This window comes from Dendrobates tinctorius, unplaced genomic scaffold (genome assembly GCF_039654945.1).
Source record: "Dendrobates tinctorius isolate UK_male_01 unplaced genomic scaffold, ASM3965494v1 ptg000015l, whole genome shotgun sequence".
NCBI lineage: Eukaryota > Metazoa > Chordata > Amphibia > Anura > Dendrobatidae > Dendrobates > Dendrobates tinctorius.
In genome coordinates, this window is record NW_027361683.1 from 30475653 (window position 1) to 30492326 (window position 16674).

The 16674-nt window shown below is 43.2% G+C and overlaps 1 protein-coding gene across 8 annotated transcripts in view; it reads right to left on the reverse strand.

Moving 5' to 3' along the window:
- HNRNPR (heterogeneous nuclear ribonucleoprotein R) overlaps window positions 1–16674 on the reverse strand; it is a 191487-nt gene that overhangs the window by 127332 nt on the left and 47481 nt on the right. For all 8 annotated transcript variants that reach the window (XR_012227396.1, XR_012227398.1, XR_012227392.1 and 5 more), the window contains exons 3-6: window positions 10212–10325; window positions 8749–8925; window positions 1184–1319; window positions 662–867 (exon numbers count right to left, since the gene is read on the reverse strand). Coding sequence is in view for 5 of the 8 variants with exons in the window: in XM_073563270.1 (XP_073419371.1) it covers window positions 662–867; window positions 1184–1319; window positions 8749–8925; window positions 10212–10325 (633 nt within the window). In the remaining 3 variants the exon portion in view is untranslated. The remainder of the gene's footprint in view (window positions 1–661; window positions 868–1183; window positions 1320–8748; window positions 8926–10211; window positions 10326–16674) is intronic.

Genomic DNA, 16674 nt, shown 5'->3' on the forward strand with positions numbered 1-16674 from the left:
CCGCTCATAGTGCATTAGAAAACTATTGCTTACCCATGTGGGAGAGAGGGGCTTTGGCGTGCATGGTTCGGTCTTGTCCCTTTCTCCCTGGGGCTACTTACGCCCATACTATTTATGTGTGAGTTTTTGATCAATAAAGATTTGTATATTTTTTATCTTAATTACCCTTAACTCAGCTTACTTTATTTTTTTGTGGGCTATTGCTCCTTTTTGTTTTTTGTAGGAAGATATGATTCCCAGGCAGTTGCTTTAATTGTTGCCATGATTGGGGATACATATCTACACTTGTTTCCGAAATGTCAGTTATTACAACAACATACTGAAGCACGCACAGTGTAAAGGGGATGTCAAGTGAGTAAGCACCTTACATGTGCCCCTTTATAAAGGCAGCTACCCTTGTAGTCAATGGCTCACACTTTAAAGAGCTTTGTAACATGACTTGTAACAATAGTAAAAACAAAAACTTCGTGACCGGCTACAGCCATTGATCGGCTGCAAAAGCTGCTCTTCAGGCAGTCACCAATGCAGCAAAAAGAGACCAGTAGTGAACCAGTCTGGGTCAAAATAGAAGTGGCTGGAAAGAACAGAATTGCTTTTTAAACCCACCATACATCTTTAAAAGGTTTAAACAGCTACTTTACTAATTACAAACATTGCTCACCTTTGCCATTATTTCTGGGTCCGGCTCCTCCACTGGATCTGCCCATTCTACAGTTACAACATTCCCCCAAACTTTCACCTTGCCACTCATTAACCTCCGTCTAGCTTGTGCTGCAGTTTTGTGGTCCTCGTACTCCAAGAAACAAAATCCACGGTTCTTTTTCTTATCGTCAGGTTGATGATACAGAATCACATCCACTAGGCCCTCTAGAGATCACAGTTACAAACATGAAAGTTACTGAAACAGAGTAACATATAAAGCAGATAGGGCTTCTCAGACAGAAGGCTACAAGTCCATTAAGAGCTAAGTGGTGAATCCTGCTTCGATATAATATGGCACGCATAGCTCTCCAGTAATGAAGTTGAGAGCACTGAATTATAATTTCTAGTGCAGCCCAGTACCCCCTTGATGCAAATTAGAGGGACTACATTGAAGAATGGACATTCAATGTTAGTTCTAGCTTAATTTAATGGTTTTTGCTCCAGATAGGACAAGCACTCCTTTGGCATGCAATAACAATACCTGTGACTTTACTGAACTCCTCCAGAATATTTTCCTTTGTTTTACTTTTGGGAATGGATCCAACAAAGAGTCTATTATTTGCAACAGATATGCACACGCCAATATGTTTCCCAGGGCGAATTTCATAGTTGTCACACTGGAGAAAATAGTTAGAAGGAAAAAAATATTGTAAAAATATTATAACATACTGTATTATATAATGTAACAGTAAAACTTAGGTTATGACAATAAATGTTAAGTGTAAATTGTACTTCATTCATCAACCCCTTCACGTTTTTTTCTTTCCATTTTTTTTTTGCTCACCTTCTTCCCAGAGCCATATCTTTTCATTTTTTCAGTTAATATGGCTGTGTGAGGGCTTGTTTTTTTGCAAGACGAGTTGTACTTTTGAAAAGACACCATTGATTTTACCATATAATGTACTGGAAAGACGGGAGAAAAAAAATTCAAGTGCGGTGAAATTGCAAAAAGTGGAATTCCAATTTTTTTTTTTCCTACCATGTACACTAAATGGTAAAACTGACCCATCATTATGACTCTCCAGGTCAGTGTGAGTACATAGATACCAAACATGTATAGGTTCTTTTTTATTTAAGTGGTGAAAAAAAATTCCAAAGTTTGTTTTACCGTATATACTCACGTATAAGCCGAGATATTCAGCCCATTTTTTTGGTCTGAAAGTCCCCCTCTCGGCTTATACGCGAGTCATATACCGGGGGTCGGCCGGGCGGGGGTGTAGGAGATCATACTCACCTCTCCGAGCAAGTCTCTTGCAGCCCCCGTGCTTATTCCATCTTCTCGGCGCTGTTCTTCCTGCTTTCAGCGGTCATGTGGTGCCGCTCATTACATACGCGCATATGTAAAGAGCGGCACCACGTGACTGCTGAAAGCAGGAAGAACAGCGCTGAGAAGATGGAATAAGCACGGGGGCTGCAAGAGACACGCTAGGAGAGGCGAGTATAGCGGAGGGAGCCATATTAACCTGTCCCCCCCCCGTTCCACCGCTGCTCTGCTGTCTTGCTTCCTCTGGCAGTGACGTTCAGGTCAGAGGGGCCATGAGTAGTTAGCAGGCGCCCTCTGCCTGAACAGACACTGCGCAGAGCCGGCAACGCTGAGGAGCAGCAGCAGGGACAAGGTGAGTATATAGGTTTTTTTTTTAATTGAGGCAGCGGCAGCATTATAATGGGCCACTAATAACTGTGCATCATAGTAAGGGGCCGCTCACTGTGCAGCATTATAAAGGGCCACTAATAACTGTGCATCATTGTAAGGGGCCGCTCACTGTGCAACATTATAAGGGGCCACTAATAACTGTGCATCATTGTAAGGGGTCGCTCACTGTGCAGCATTATAAGGGCAGTAGCTTCGGCATTTTCCACCCTAGGCTTATACGCGAGTCAATAAGTTTTCCCAGTTTTTTGTGACAAAATTAGGGGGGGGAGGTCGAGTATATACGGTATATTTTAAAAAAAGCGAATCATTTTCCGAGGCCCGTAGTGTCCATTTTTCATGATCTGGGGCTGGCTGTGTGAGGGATTATTTTTTGCATGCTGATGTTTTTATTGATACCATTTTGAAGTAGATATTATGTTTTGATTGCATGTTTAATGCAATGTTGCAGCGACTGAAAAATAAAATGAAAAAAAAAAGACAAAAATTCTAGCGTTTTAATTTTTTCTCTCATTATGCCGTTTACCGATCAGATTAATTCTTTTTATATATTGATAGATTGGGCGATTCCGAACGCAATACCAAATATGCGTACTTTTTAGATTTTATTTTTAAAGGTTTTATTTTGAATGTGGGGGGGATTTAAACTTATATTTTTTTAATATTTTTAAAACTATCTCACTTTTTGCTAGCTTCAATAGTCTCTATGGTTGACTAGAAGCTGTGATCATCCGATCGCCTGTCCTACACATAGCATGGCTTCAGCCATGCTTTGTGTAGCAGAAATGCTCACTTGCTATAGCGCTCATAGCTATCTGGCTACGACAACCACAGGAGTCTGCCGCACACCCCGGCTTGTCATGCCAACCCATCAGAGACCCACGGTCATGTGTCACGGGCATCAATGAGCGGTGTTTATGGCGCGCATTTAACATGTTAACAACCGATGCATCGCAATTCCACCAGCAGCTATTAGGGCACATATCAGCTGATGAAATCAGCTGACATGTGCTGTAAAAGACGTGTGCTCAGCGCCAGGGCCCCCATCAAATGGGGAGATCTGACATGTGCCTTATATGTACGGCCCATGTCGTGAAGGTGTTAAACGGAAAAAAAAGTGATCAGCAGCCAAAAATAAATGTGCAAGCACAAGAACCAGTGGACTATGCGGTCACATGCAAGTCTGATGGACAAGTCACTGAGCACCTAGTAGAGAAAGAAATTTCATTCTAAATCTCTATCTAGTGCCATAATCGAAGCTATTTTCTAATAAACTTGCATTACAAACCCGTTAAATTCCACTGTCAAAACGACAGCGGCATTTAAAACGCGATTCCGGTAATCGCACCGGAAATCCGTCCATCGGTGACCCCCGTCACGTGATCGTGGGTCACTGATGGATTGGCATGACAACCAGAGGTCTCCTGGAGACCTCTATGGTTGTCAATGCCGGCTTGATATAAGCGCCGCCCAGAGGCCGGCGCTGATAGCAAGTGAGTAGTTCTGCTACATACAGGTGATCTGATCATCTCCTGTATGTAGCAGCGCCGATCGGGTTATGGCAGCTTCTAGTGTCCCATGGAGGCTATTTGAAGCATGCCAAAAGTAAAATTTAAAAAAAAAAAAAGTTTTTAATAATATTTAAAAAATATAAAAAGTTTAAATCACCCTCCTTTCGCCCCAGTCAAAATAAAAAAATAAAAAATACACATATTTGGTATCACTGCATTCAGAATTGCCCGATCAATATAAAAAAAAGAATTAACCCAATCGCTAAACGGTGTAACGAGAAAAAAAGTCAAATGGCCAGTATTAGCTTTTTTGGTTGCCGCAACATTGCATTAAAATGGTATCATTAAAAAAGTCAGCACGGCACGCAAAAAAATAAACCTAACCCGAGATCACAAAAAACGGAGACGCTACGGGTCTCGGGAAAATGACGCAATTTTTTTTTTCCCCAACAAACGTTGGATTTTTTTTCACCACTTAAACAAAAAAGAACCTAGACATGTTTGGCATCTGTGAACTCGTAATGACCTGGAAAATCATAATGGCAGGTCAAAAAAAAGATGTTATGGAATTGCACTTTTTTTTTGCAATTTCACCGCACTTGGAATTTTTTTCTTGCTTTTGAGTATAAGATAGGGTGAAACCAATGGTGTCGTTCAAAAGTACAACTCATCCCTCAAAAAAAAAAAAAATCAAGCCTCACATGGCCATATTGACGGAAAAATAAAAAAAAAGTTATGGCTCTGAAGAAGTGGAGCGAAAAAAAACAGACACAAAAAAACAGACGCAAAAACGAAAAAGGGCTCCATCTCAAAGGGGTTAATCAATAAACCTTGGAATAATGAGTTCCACAATTGGATGTGTTGAAAAAGTATTCTTTTCTATGCCGAGATAATCTTATAAATGTGGCCCTGATATGTACTGTCATATTTGTGGTTTCTGACCATGAAGAATCATGATCAGGGCAAACTATACCTCCTGGCCAGGGAAGAAAGCATAAAAGTGAGAGTATACAGACGACATAGCAGGGGCTTACAGCTGCTTTTATGAGTAAAGGAACACAATTCCTGATTTTGACAGGAGTGAGTGCTTTTGCTGTTTCACTAGTCCTGTGAGCCCATAAATAAAGATAATTTCCTACAAGCTCCTAGGTCACCGACTTGATTTAGCTTAAAAGGACTAGTGACAAGTTAGACATACTCGCTCCTTTCATAAAACAAACAACCAGGGAAATGTGTTCTCCCACACAAACAAGCAGCTGCAAGCCCCAGCTGTGTATACTTGCTTATGCTTCCTCCCCTAGTAGCTGTGGTATGCGCCAACCATGTGCCTGCATGGCAGACAAAGAGAAAAGAAAAAATCCACAGAGCATGGGGTAGGGCAGGGGCACATTTGTAAGATTCTCTCACCACAGATATATATTTTTTTTTAACACATCCAATTGTGGAAATTATTATTCCAAGATCTATTAACCTCTTTCTGACATCAGATGTAAAAATCCGTCCATGTGCCCTGGGGGCCTATTTGCACAGAGACGGATTATTACGTCCACGCGATCGCCCTCGCACACAGGGGGGGGGGGTGTGGGTGATCGCCGCCGGGTGTCAGCTGCTACCCGGCACCAAGTGCAGGAGCGGTCACAGGCCGAAAAGAAGGAAACCGCTGTACAAAGGCCACACGGAGTCCCCAAACATTATGCAATAATTTTCCCAATGAAAGCTTCAACTCAATCCACAAAAAAGCAAGTCACCACTCAGGTCCATCATCTGTTAACAGAAATATTGGGGCTTCTACGTTACTGGTAGCGCAAAGGCTCAGGAAAAGTGAAAATGGCTCCTCACCTGCCAAAAGAAATTCAGCAAACTCTCTGCTCCCAAATCCAAATGCCCCCTCCTTTCTGAGCCCCGAAGTGTACCTAAACCACATATTGCGTCCATGTTTGGCATTTCTGTAGTGATGAGAGCCCGCCTAACTTACTGGTGATTGCCTACAGAAGCCTGGGCTGGGCATAACGTACTGGTGACTGCAACATACTGTCACTACAACGGCAGTTAGCAATTTTCACTCGGCAACATCCACTGCTGCCTGTTTCTGGAAAACACCCATGGAGTCAAATCATCACTACCCCTGTAGATAAATTCCCCGAGGGGTACAGTTACCCAAATGGGGTCACTTGAGGGGGGATTCTGCTCTTCTAGCGATTGGGGCTCTGTATATGGAACCTGCAAACTGTTCTAGGCAAATCTGCGCTCCGTTCCTCCCTAGTCTCTCCCTATGGCTAAGTAGTACTGTACAGCCACATATGGGGCATTGCTACATTCACTAGAAATTGTGGGACGAATCTTGGTGCCATTTTTACCCACTTCTTGTGTGAAAATTTAAAATCTGGGTCTGAAATAACATTTCTGAGGTAAAAATGTAATTATTTTTTTTTTTCACTGCCCAATGGTATAAAGCTCTGTGACACACCCATGTCAATATGATCACTGCACTCCTAGATGAGTTCATTGAGAGGTGTAGTTTGTAGAATTGGGTAGCTTAGGGAGGGTTCTGCTGTTCTGGAACCACATGGACTCTCCCAGTGGGTCACCCCACCTGCAAATCATAACACTAAAATCTTGTGCTCCTTGCCTTCTGAGCTTTGTGCCTGAAAAATATTTCCCGATTACACGTAGGGTATTGGTGCACTCAGGAAAAAATGGAACTCCGTTTGTTGTAAAAAAAAATTCCTATTAGCCCTTAGAAAAAATTAAAAACTTGGGGCTCAAACAACATTTTTGTGAGGAAAATGTGATTTTATTATCTTCACGGCTCACATTATAAGCTTCTGTGAAGCACCTGAGGGTTCAATGTGCTCACAACACATCTAGATCATTTCCATGAGGGGTGTTAGTTACTAAAATGGTGTCACTTGTGGGGGCTTTTCACTGTTTAGGCTCATCAGGGGCTCTTCTAAATGGGATATGTTGTCCACTAATGATTCCAGGAAATTTTTTATTCAAAAACTCAAATGGCGCTCCTTCCCTTCCGAGCTCTGTCGGGCGCCCGAACCGTGGTTTTCTCCCTCGTATGGGGTATTGGCATGGTCCAGAGAAATTACACAACAAGCTTTGGGGTCCATTTTTTCCTGTTAAGCTATGTGCCCACGTAGCGTTTTAAAACGCTCACTAAAAACCGGACTCCTTCCCAGAAATCGCGCGTTTTTTTCCGCGCGATTTCACCGCGATTATGATCGCGATTTTACCGCGATTTTCGCTTGCGATATTCAAGCACTTTCCAAGCGATTTGAAGCATCGCTTGGAAAGTGATAGACAGGTTGGTCACACTCGTCAAACATAGTGTTTGACAAGTGTGACCAGGTTTTTACTATTGAGGCCGCCTATGCGGCCTCAATAGTAAAAGATAGGATGTTAAAATGCTAAAAAAAATAAAAAAAATCGGGGTATATTTACCTTCCGGCGTCCCGCGATGCCATCCCGGGCCACAGCGTTCCCAGTAATGCCTTGCGAGATCTGTGATGACGTAGTCTCGCGTTGCTATAGCGATCTCGCGAGACCGATAGAGTCACGCGAGACTACGTCATCACTGGACCGTGCCGCAAGGCATTACTGGGAACGCTTAGGCCGGGAATGCAGCGCGGGACACCGGAAGGTAAATATACCCCGATTTTTTATTTTTTATTCTTTTTTTTACAGGGGTATGGTACCCAGGGCCTGGAGGACAGTCTCCTCTCCTCCACACCGTGGGTACCAACCGCACATGAGACGCTTAACTTCCCGCATGGTGGGCATAGCCACATGCGGGAAGTAAGCGATTCTCATGCATTCCTATGGGTGCGGAATCGCGGCAATTCTTTGCGATTCCGCACAAAAGAATGAGCATGCTGCAATTTTTTCCGCGATGCGATTACGCCGCGGAAAAAAGCGCAGCATTAGCACAGCATGTGCGGAATGCCGTAGGAATGCATGGGGGGCGTTCTGTACACGATTTTTAAACGTTTTCGCAGCGTTTTCGCGCCGAAAATCGCGGCAAAAACGCTTAAAAATCGCTACGTGGGCACACAGCCTTACCCTTGTCAAAATAAAAAAAAAAAAAAAAACTTGGATCTGAAGTCAATTTTTTGTGAAATTTTTTTTTTTTTTTTTTTTTTTAAATTCCTGTGAAGCACCTGAAGGGTTAATAAATTTCTGGAATGTGGTTTTGAGCACCTTGAGGGGTGCAGTTTTTAGAATGGTGTCACTTTAGGGTATCTTCTGTCATACAGACCCCTCAAAGTGACTTCAAATGTGAGGTGGTCCCTAACAAAAAAAAAATTTTGGTTTTGCAAATTTTGTTGGAAAAATGAAAAACTGCTGGTCAACTTTTAACCCTTATAACTTTTTAACAAAAAATTTGGTTTCAAAATTGTGCTGATGTAAAGTAGACATGTGGGAAATGTTATTTATTAACCATTTTGTGCGATATATCTCTGTGATTTAAGGGCTGGAAATTTCAAATTTGGGAAATTTCTATATTTTCACCAAATTTCCATTTTTTTGCCACAAATAAACGCAAGTCATACCGAAGAAATGTTACCATCATCATGAAATACAATATGTCAAGAAAAAAGAACACCAAATCACCGGGATCCGCTGAAGCATTCCAGAGTTATTACCTCAAAGAGACCAGTGGTCAGAATTGTAAAAAATTGGCCTGGTCATTAACGTGCAAACCACCATCAAGGGTAAAGGGATTAATTAAACTGTACTTTGTTTACCAACTCCTTTAAGTACATTGCAGCATCGCATGCTGCAGTATTCATGCTATTAAAAGACAAAAACCCCAAGTAACCCCCCAATAAGAAGTTCCAAATGGCAGAATGAACAGAGTACTTGCTTATTATTTACCAACTTTACAGCCTCCTGTGCTCCATCTTTGTTACAGAAAGTAATAAAGGCATAACCACGGTTTTGCCCTGAAAGAGGATCCATCATGAGACGAAGATCCCAGATGGGGCCTGCTTTTTCAAAGAGAGGTACTAGCTCATCTTCATACAAGTCTCTTGGTATCTTTCCAACAAACACCTGTATAAAAAAAAAAAAAAGCACACCACATGAGTTTAACAAATTCAGTAAATCTTTCAAATTTTCGATTTTTAATCTGGAGAAGATTTAAAACATAAGTAAAACTTAAAAGGAAATTTCTGAAGTTCAATCTGCAAACGCTTAGGCTAGTTGCAAACTTGCGTTAGGAGGCGTAGCGCACGGCTGCCATGCAGCTCCGCCCTCTGCCGCACCCCCTCCGGTCAGCTCCTCCTATGGGCGCATGACGCTGCATGCAACCTGCGTATCCTATCTTTAGCATTGGGTACGCAGGCCGTGAGCTGGTATGCTTTTGGCGGCGCATGCACCCTTTTGACGGTGCGCCAAACGCACCGTGTTGCATTTTGGTGCGCTCGGCGCACAGTCAAAAGGGCGCATGTGCCGCCAAAAGCATACCAGCGCACGGCCTGCGTACCCAATGCTAACAATAGGGTACGCAGGTCGCATGCAGCGTCATGCGCCCATAGGAGGAGCTGACTGGAGGGGGTGCGGCAGGGGGCGGAGCTGCACGGCGGCCGTGCGCTGCGCCTCCTAACGCAAGTGTGAAAGTAGCCTTAGATGCTGTAAGCAGAGATCATTTTGCCTCTGCAGTATTAGAGGAGCGCAGGAGCATCATTCATGACACTGAAATTGACTGGATGGTGGGATGCTATAGCAAAGTGCTCTCAAACGCTGTTCTCCATGCCTAGAGGGGAACTGCCCCCAAAAGTCTGACTGCAGTAATGGACGGTAACCCATGCAATGAACTGTAGACAACAGAATTAATAATCCCTCCATTCTTGAGGAAGGAGGGGGTTCTTAAAGTTACAAAGTTAATCATTATGTTTAGACAACCCCTTTAAGCACACTTTAACACCAGAGAAGTGTAATTAATTTAAAACTTAAGGACCAGTAAAACATTTCCTCTTCATTTTACAGCATGACTTATAGTTTTTACGTGGAATAAGAAAATAATAGCAATCCTGCAACAGTGTTTGAGATATGTTCCTAAATACGTTAGACTTATTAAATGTTTTATTAGCCCCATTAGGGGACTTGACTGGGATACTTTGATACCTTCACTAATTCACGGCAATATTATTGTATTCTAGTGCACTATACCCATCGATGTTACCAGGCAGACTTCTAGGCAGTGTAATGGTTACTCACTGGAAACTGATGTGAAATGCCACAATATTACAAGTTGAGAATATATTTTTTTCTGTTCACTTTGACAACATTTATCCTACCTATAGAAAATAGAGATGAGAGCACAAAGTCTGACATACCTCTGTTCCAATGCCCGGTTGTGCACATGATGAAACAGATTCAGGAGGTGGTCCACCATATTTTCTTTGTCCCGTTGTTACATCCAAACTGTAGCCAGTTCTTTCCAGTAATGCCTATATGAAAGCATCAAAAACATCAGAGAACAATACTGCAGTTTAAAAAAGGGGAATTCCAATTAAAACAAACTATCAACATTTTCTCAGAAAGAACTTGTGCCCCTGTTTGCAAAATGGTGGTTGAGCATGTGCATCAATAATCCCAAGTTGTCTATGGGACTGCCGGAGAGAAGATAAGTGATAACTTGTGGTACCCGAGATACCCTTTACATTTCATAACAAAATTACTGAAGTTAGGACTATAGGACACATCTTATTATGAAAAAAAACACCCCAGGTTTGATAGCAGAAAATAGACAAAATATTCCCACTGATTAAAGGTTTCCTTTAAATGTAAAGAAGCCTCGACACAGCCACACACACACACAGACCGCGCCTCGACACAGCCACACACACACACAGACCGCGCCTCGACACAGCCACACACACACACAGACCGCGCCTCGACACAGCCACACACACACACAGACCGCGCCTCGACACAGCCACACACACACACAGACCGCGCCTCGACACAGCCACACACACACAGACCGCGCCTCGACACAGCCACACACACACAGACCGCGCCTCGACACAGCCACACACAGACCGCGCCTCGACACAGCCACACAGACCGCGCCTCGACACAGCCACACAGACCGCGCCTCGACACAGCCACACACAGACCGCGCCTCGACACAGCCACACACAGACCGCGCCTCGACACAGCCACACACAGACCGCGCCTCGACACAGCCACACACAGACCGCGCCTCGACACAGCCACACACACACAGACCGCGCCTCGACACAGCCACACACACACCGCGCCTCGACAGTCACACACACACCGCGCCTCGACAGTCACACACACACACCGCGCCTCGACACAGTCACACACACACACACCGCCTCAACACAGTCACACACACAGACTGCACCTCGACAGCCAGACACCGCGCCTCGACACAGCCACACAGACCGTGCCTCGACACAGCCACACACACAGACCGCGCCTCGACACAGCCACACACACAGACCGCGCCTCGACACAGCCACACACACAGACCGCGCCTCGACACAGCCACACACACAGACTGCACCTCGACAGCCAGACACCGCGCCTCGACAGCCAGACACCACGCCTCGACACAGCCACACACACAGACCGCGCCTCGACACAGCCACACACACAGACCGCACCTCGACACAGCCACACACACAGACCGCGCCTCGACAGCCAGACACCGCGCCTCGACACAGCCCCACACACAGACCGCGCCTCGACACAGCCACACACACAGACCGCGCCTCGACAGCCAGACACCGCGCCTCGACACAGCCACACACACAGACCGCGCCTCGACACAGCCACACACACAGACCGCGCCTCGACACAGCCACACACACAGACCGCGCCTCGACACAGCCACAGTTTTGGCAAGGCTTTTCTTCCTTTCTAAATATGTGCCTCTTATAGTCCCAAAAATATGGCATATATGAATATTTATCTATAATACACATTATACACAAATGACATGCATACAAATTGTTGCTATTTTTATTTCAAACCAATGAAGACCATGACTGGCTGCAATTGTCAGGTGACTAATGTCATCAATTCCAGTAATGGCAGATATTTCGAAAAGGGAACGTTATTTCTTTGAATGCAAGATTAGCCCCAACGTGGGGAATTTCAACTCATGGAAAGAACCTTCATACACTGTTTAAATTAAAAGTTTTACACATTTTCCAATACTCTATGGGGGTGGGGGGGGGGAAGTTATACAAATGTACAATGTTAGGTGAAATGATTGCTCATGTTACAAAAAAAAAAAAAAAAACACAACAACAACAACAACAACACAGGTTTAAACCCTTCAAGCCAAAACCTGTTTTCACCTTCATGACCAGGTCACATTTTTCAATTCTGTCTGGTGTCACCATGTGGTAACTCTGGAATGCTTCAACGGATCCCAGTGACACACTGTTTTCATGACACATTCTACTTCATGATAGTAAATTTAGGTAGATATGCTTTGATTTTATGAAATTACTTAAAAGTTGACAATATTGAAACATTTGTAATTTTATTTACTTTGAAATGTTGTGACCTTAAAACAAATAGTCATGAGGCATAAAATAGTTCATAAATAACATTTACCACATAAAACTTAAAAAATTGTCAGAATAATGGATGGAGTCAGAGACCATAGTCCTAAAAATAATGCGGGGGAACTCCCAATACAATTCAGACACAACAAAGGAAAAATGGGAGTACATAAACCCCAAGGTAAATGGGGAATAGTAAAAACAGTGATATTCAATTAAAAAATTACATTTTATTGAAAAAAGTCAAGAAAATTAATAGGCAACAATACACTGAATATATGAAAAATAGTAGTAGGTAAACGGTGAAGACACAAAATAGGCAACAGCACTACATGCATTGTAAAGTCATAAATGTTAGGGTAGCCTAATTATTGCACTTAAGTAGGCTATACATTTAAATATTAGTCAGTCCTTAAATGGAAAACAACCAAATAAGGCAGAGGATAATGGGGACCTCAAAGTAATAATGTGGTATGACCACTAGATGGCACTCACGTGTAATTTTGCATGGACAACATGTTTGTAATTGGGGGGGCAGAAACACAATACAGAAAGGGGTCGAACAATACAAGTACCAGTGAAGTATTGTAATATGAATAGACTGATGAAGTCCATTTTAAGGTCACCTTGGGAAGGTAGGCCGCATCAGGTCTTAACACAATCCTATCGTTATATACCTGCGTAAAAGGAGGATTTATTGAAAGGGCCTGGATATCACTCACCCTATGGACCGAAGTTAGCGCTACTGATATAATTGTTTTTAAGGTAAGATACTTAACTATTAACCAAAGATCCATTGAAACCTTTGCAGGATTTAACGCCTCCTGTACTAAATTTAGATCCCATGAGGGAAACCTTGGAATTGGGACTGGTCCAGATCTTTCAAAGGATTTCATAAACCTCAATATCTATTGATTAGGTGCGAGATTATAATTGTATAATGCGCCCAAGGCTGAAACCTGAACCTTGTGGGTATCGGTAGCTAACCCCAGCTAAAACCCCCTCTGGAAAAATTCTAGGATGGAACGCATTGGAGTTTTTGTTTCTCAAAGCTTTCCCTAAAAACGAAAAAAAAAAATTCCATGTTCCGCAATAAATTTTTGTTTTTCTAGCTTTCATACTTGTCAAAAAAGGTGGAAACTAATAGTGATGAGAGTATGCGCGTTGCTCGGGTTTTTCTGAGCATGCTTGGATGATCTCCGAGTATTTGGAAGTGCTTGGAGATTTAGTTTCTGTCCCGGCAGCTACATGATTGCGGCTACATGATTGCGGCTACTTGACAGGCTGAATACACATGGGGATTGCCTGTTTGTTAGGGAATTCCCACATGTATTCAGGCTCTCAAGTAGCCACAAATCATGCAGCTGTGGCAACAGAAACTAAATCTCCGAGCACTTCCAAATACTCGGGAGATCACCCGAGCAACAAACAAACTCGCTCATCACTAGAAACTAACCCTGGAGAAAAAACCTTTCAAGTCAACATTGTCCACTCAAATTCCATGCTGTTAGATGGAAGCCCTTCGCTCAAGTGGCAAACTCGACCTCGAGTGAAAAAGTCCGGGATCTCCGGAAGGATCCATGGATTTGACACCGACATTCTCATTAGGGAAAACTATGGTCTTTTTGGCCAGAATGGAGCAATTAAAATCCCTCTTGCCTGATCCTCTCTGATATTCCTCAGGATTGCTGGGATCATAACTATCGGAGTACAGGCATATGCAATTCTGATGTTACAGTGGATCTGCAGGGCATCTACCGAACAAGGGTTTTCAATTGGATTTAGTGCACACAATTTTTACACTCTCCTGTTCTGTTTGTCAGCAGTTTATTTCTGGCAATCCCCACAAGTGAACTATCTGCTAGAACACCTAGGAGTTTAGGGTCAATGCCCCTTGTTTCAGTCTGTTGCGGCTTAGGAAGTCTGCTTTGGAATTCTCTGTCCCCTTTATGTGGAGCGCTGTTAGGGACAGAAGGTGATGTTCGACTTGATGGAAAGGCTTGTTTGTCGCTTCCATTAGGGAGTGGGACCTTGTTCGGTTGGGGGAACAAGTTAATATACGCCACCATAGCCCATTTGTCAGACATGACACGAACGTGGCGACCAAGGAGGGAAGAAACAAAAGCCTTCTGGAGATCTTTTCTTCTGCCCACAACTTCAGGTTTGACTATTGATCCCTCAATTGTCTGATCTCTCAAGTGTTCCCACCACCTAGATTTGCTTGTATCTGTTGTGATAGTGTCGCTCACTGGCTTCATCCATTGTACCCCTGATGTAATGCCAAGTTTGTCCTGTCTGTGCACCACAAGAGGGAATTTCTGGTTTGTAAGGAAAGTTCTAGCTTACCTTCTAAATGCTCTCTTAGCAACCTTTGGGCAGACAATACTTTTTACTGAAGCTGCCTCGGGTGTTGCTGGGCCCACATTACCGCTGAGATGCAGGATGTTAGAGTTCCCAACAGGGACATTGCCTTCTTTATGGTCATTTTTGGAACTTCTATTGCTGCAGAGGCAAGGGCTACTATCTTGTCCTTTTTCTTCTCATGTAAAAGACAAAGTTTGAAGCGTGGAGTTTAGAATGAGGCCCAGGAATTACTGTATTTTTACCGGATTTAGCTTCGACTTGTGAATATTTATAATCCAGTCAAGATCTTCTAAGATGACTGATATCTTCGTGTTGCACAGTGCTCCTCTGATCTCCCCACCATCGGAAAGTCGTCTAGAAAACGAATACTAATAATTGTTCTGGACGCGAAAGTAGGCAGCCGTCTTGGCCATTACCTTGGTGAAGATTCTTGGAGCCACAGAAAAACTGAATGGAATAGCTCTGAATGCCTCATTTCTCCTTGTATGTAGAAAGTGACTCGAACTTTTGATGGTCTAGATGAATCAGGATGTGATAAGAAGCATCCTTTAAGTCTATGACTGCCATGAAACAATTGTGAAACAGCAGTTTTATGGCTGTGCTTATCGATTCCATCTCGAAGGTCTGAAATTTTATCCATCGGTTTAGGTTCTTCAAGTTGATGATGGTTCTGAATGAACAGTCTAGTTTTTAGAACAAGAAAAAAAAAAAAAAATGGGGAATAAAATCCATTCCTTTTTCTTGCTCCAGAACCTCGCACAATATTTGTTTCCCGATCAAGTTAAAGGCCTCCATTTCTAGGGTTAATTGTTCCTCTGTTGACCTCCTGAGAGGTGTGACAAGGCAGTTGCCCAAATCTATTTTTAGATCTATTCTTATTATGTCCAGAATGTAGCTGCTGGAATAGATGTCTTCACAGACATTGATGAAGAGGGGGTCTGGCGTCACTGAGAAGATTTCTTGGCTCTTGGAGAGACCAACAACAAAACTGGGCACTTTCTTACTCCTGGACTCCCATTTTGTTCTCTCTCCCAGAGGATGTTCTCCATTTTATATCCTTTCCTCTGAAAGAAACTTTTTGTATCTGCTGTGAAAAGAACGGGAAAACCCTTTTTTATCTCCGTCTGATGACTCTTCCATGAAGCACATACAGTGGGTACGGAAAGTATTCAGACCCCTTTAAATTTTTCACTTTTTTTTTCATTGCAGCCATTTGGTAAATTCAAAAAAGTTCATTTTTTCTCATTAATTTACACTCTGCATCCCATCGTGACTGAAGAAAATCAGAAATGTAGACATTTTTGAAAATTAAAAAAGAAAAACTGAAATATCACATGGTCATAAGTATTCAAACCCTTTGCTCAGTATTGAGTAGAAGCGCCCTTTTTAGCTAGTACAGCCATGAGTCTTCTTGGAAATGATGCAACAAGTTTTTCACACCTGGATTTGGGGATTCTCTGCCATTCTTCCTTGCAGATCCTCTCCAGTTCCATCAGGTTGGATGGTGAACATTGGTGGACAGCCATTTTCAGGTCTCTCCAGAGATGCTCAATTGGGTTTAGGTCAAGGCTCTGGCTGGGCCAGTCAGGAATGGTCACAGAGTTGTTCCAAAGCCATTCCTTTGTTATTTTAGCTGTGTGCTTAGGGTCAGTCTTGTGGGAAAGCGTACCTTCGGCCAAGTCTGAGGTCCAGAACACTCTGGAAGAGGTTTTCATCCAGGATATCGCTACACTTGGCCACATTCATGTTTCCTTCAATTGTAACCAGTCGTCCTGTCCCTGCAGCTGAAAAACACTCCCATAGCATGATACTGCCACCACCATGTTTCACTGTTGGGATTGTATTAGGCAGGTGAGGAGCAGTGCCTGGTTTTTGTCCACACATACTG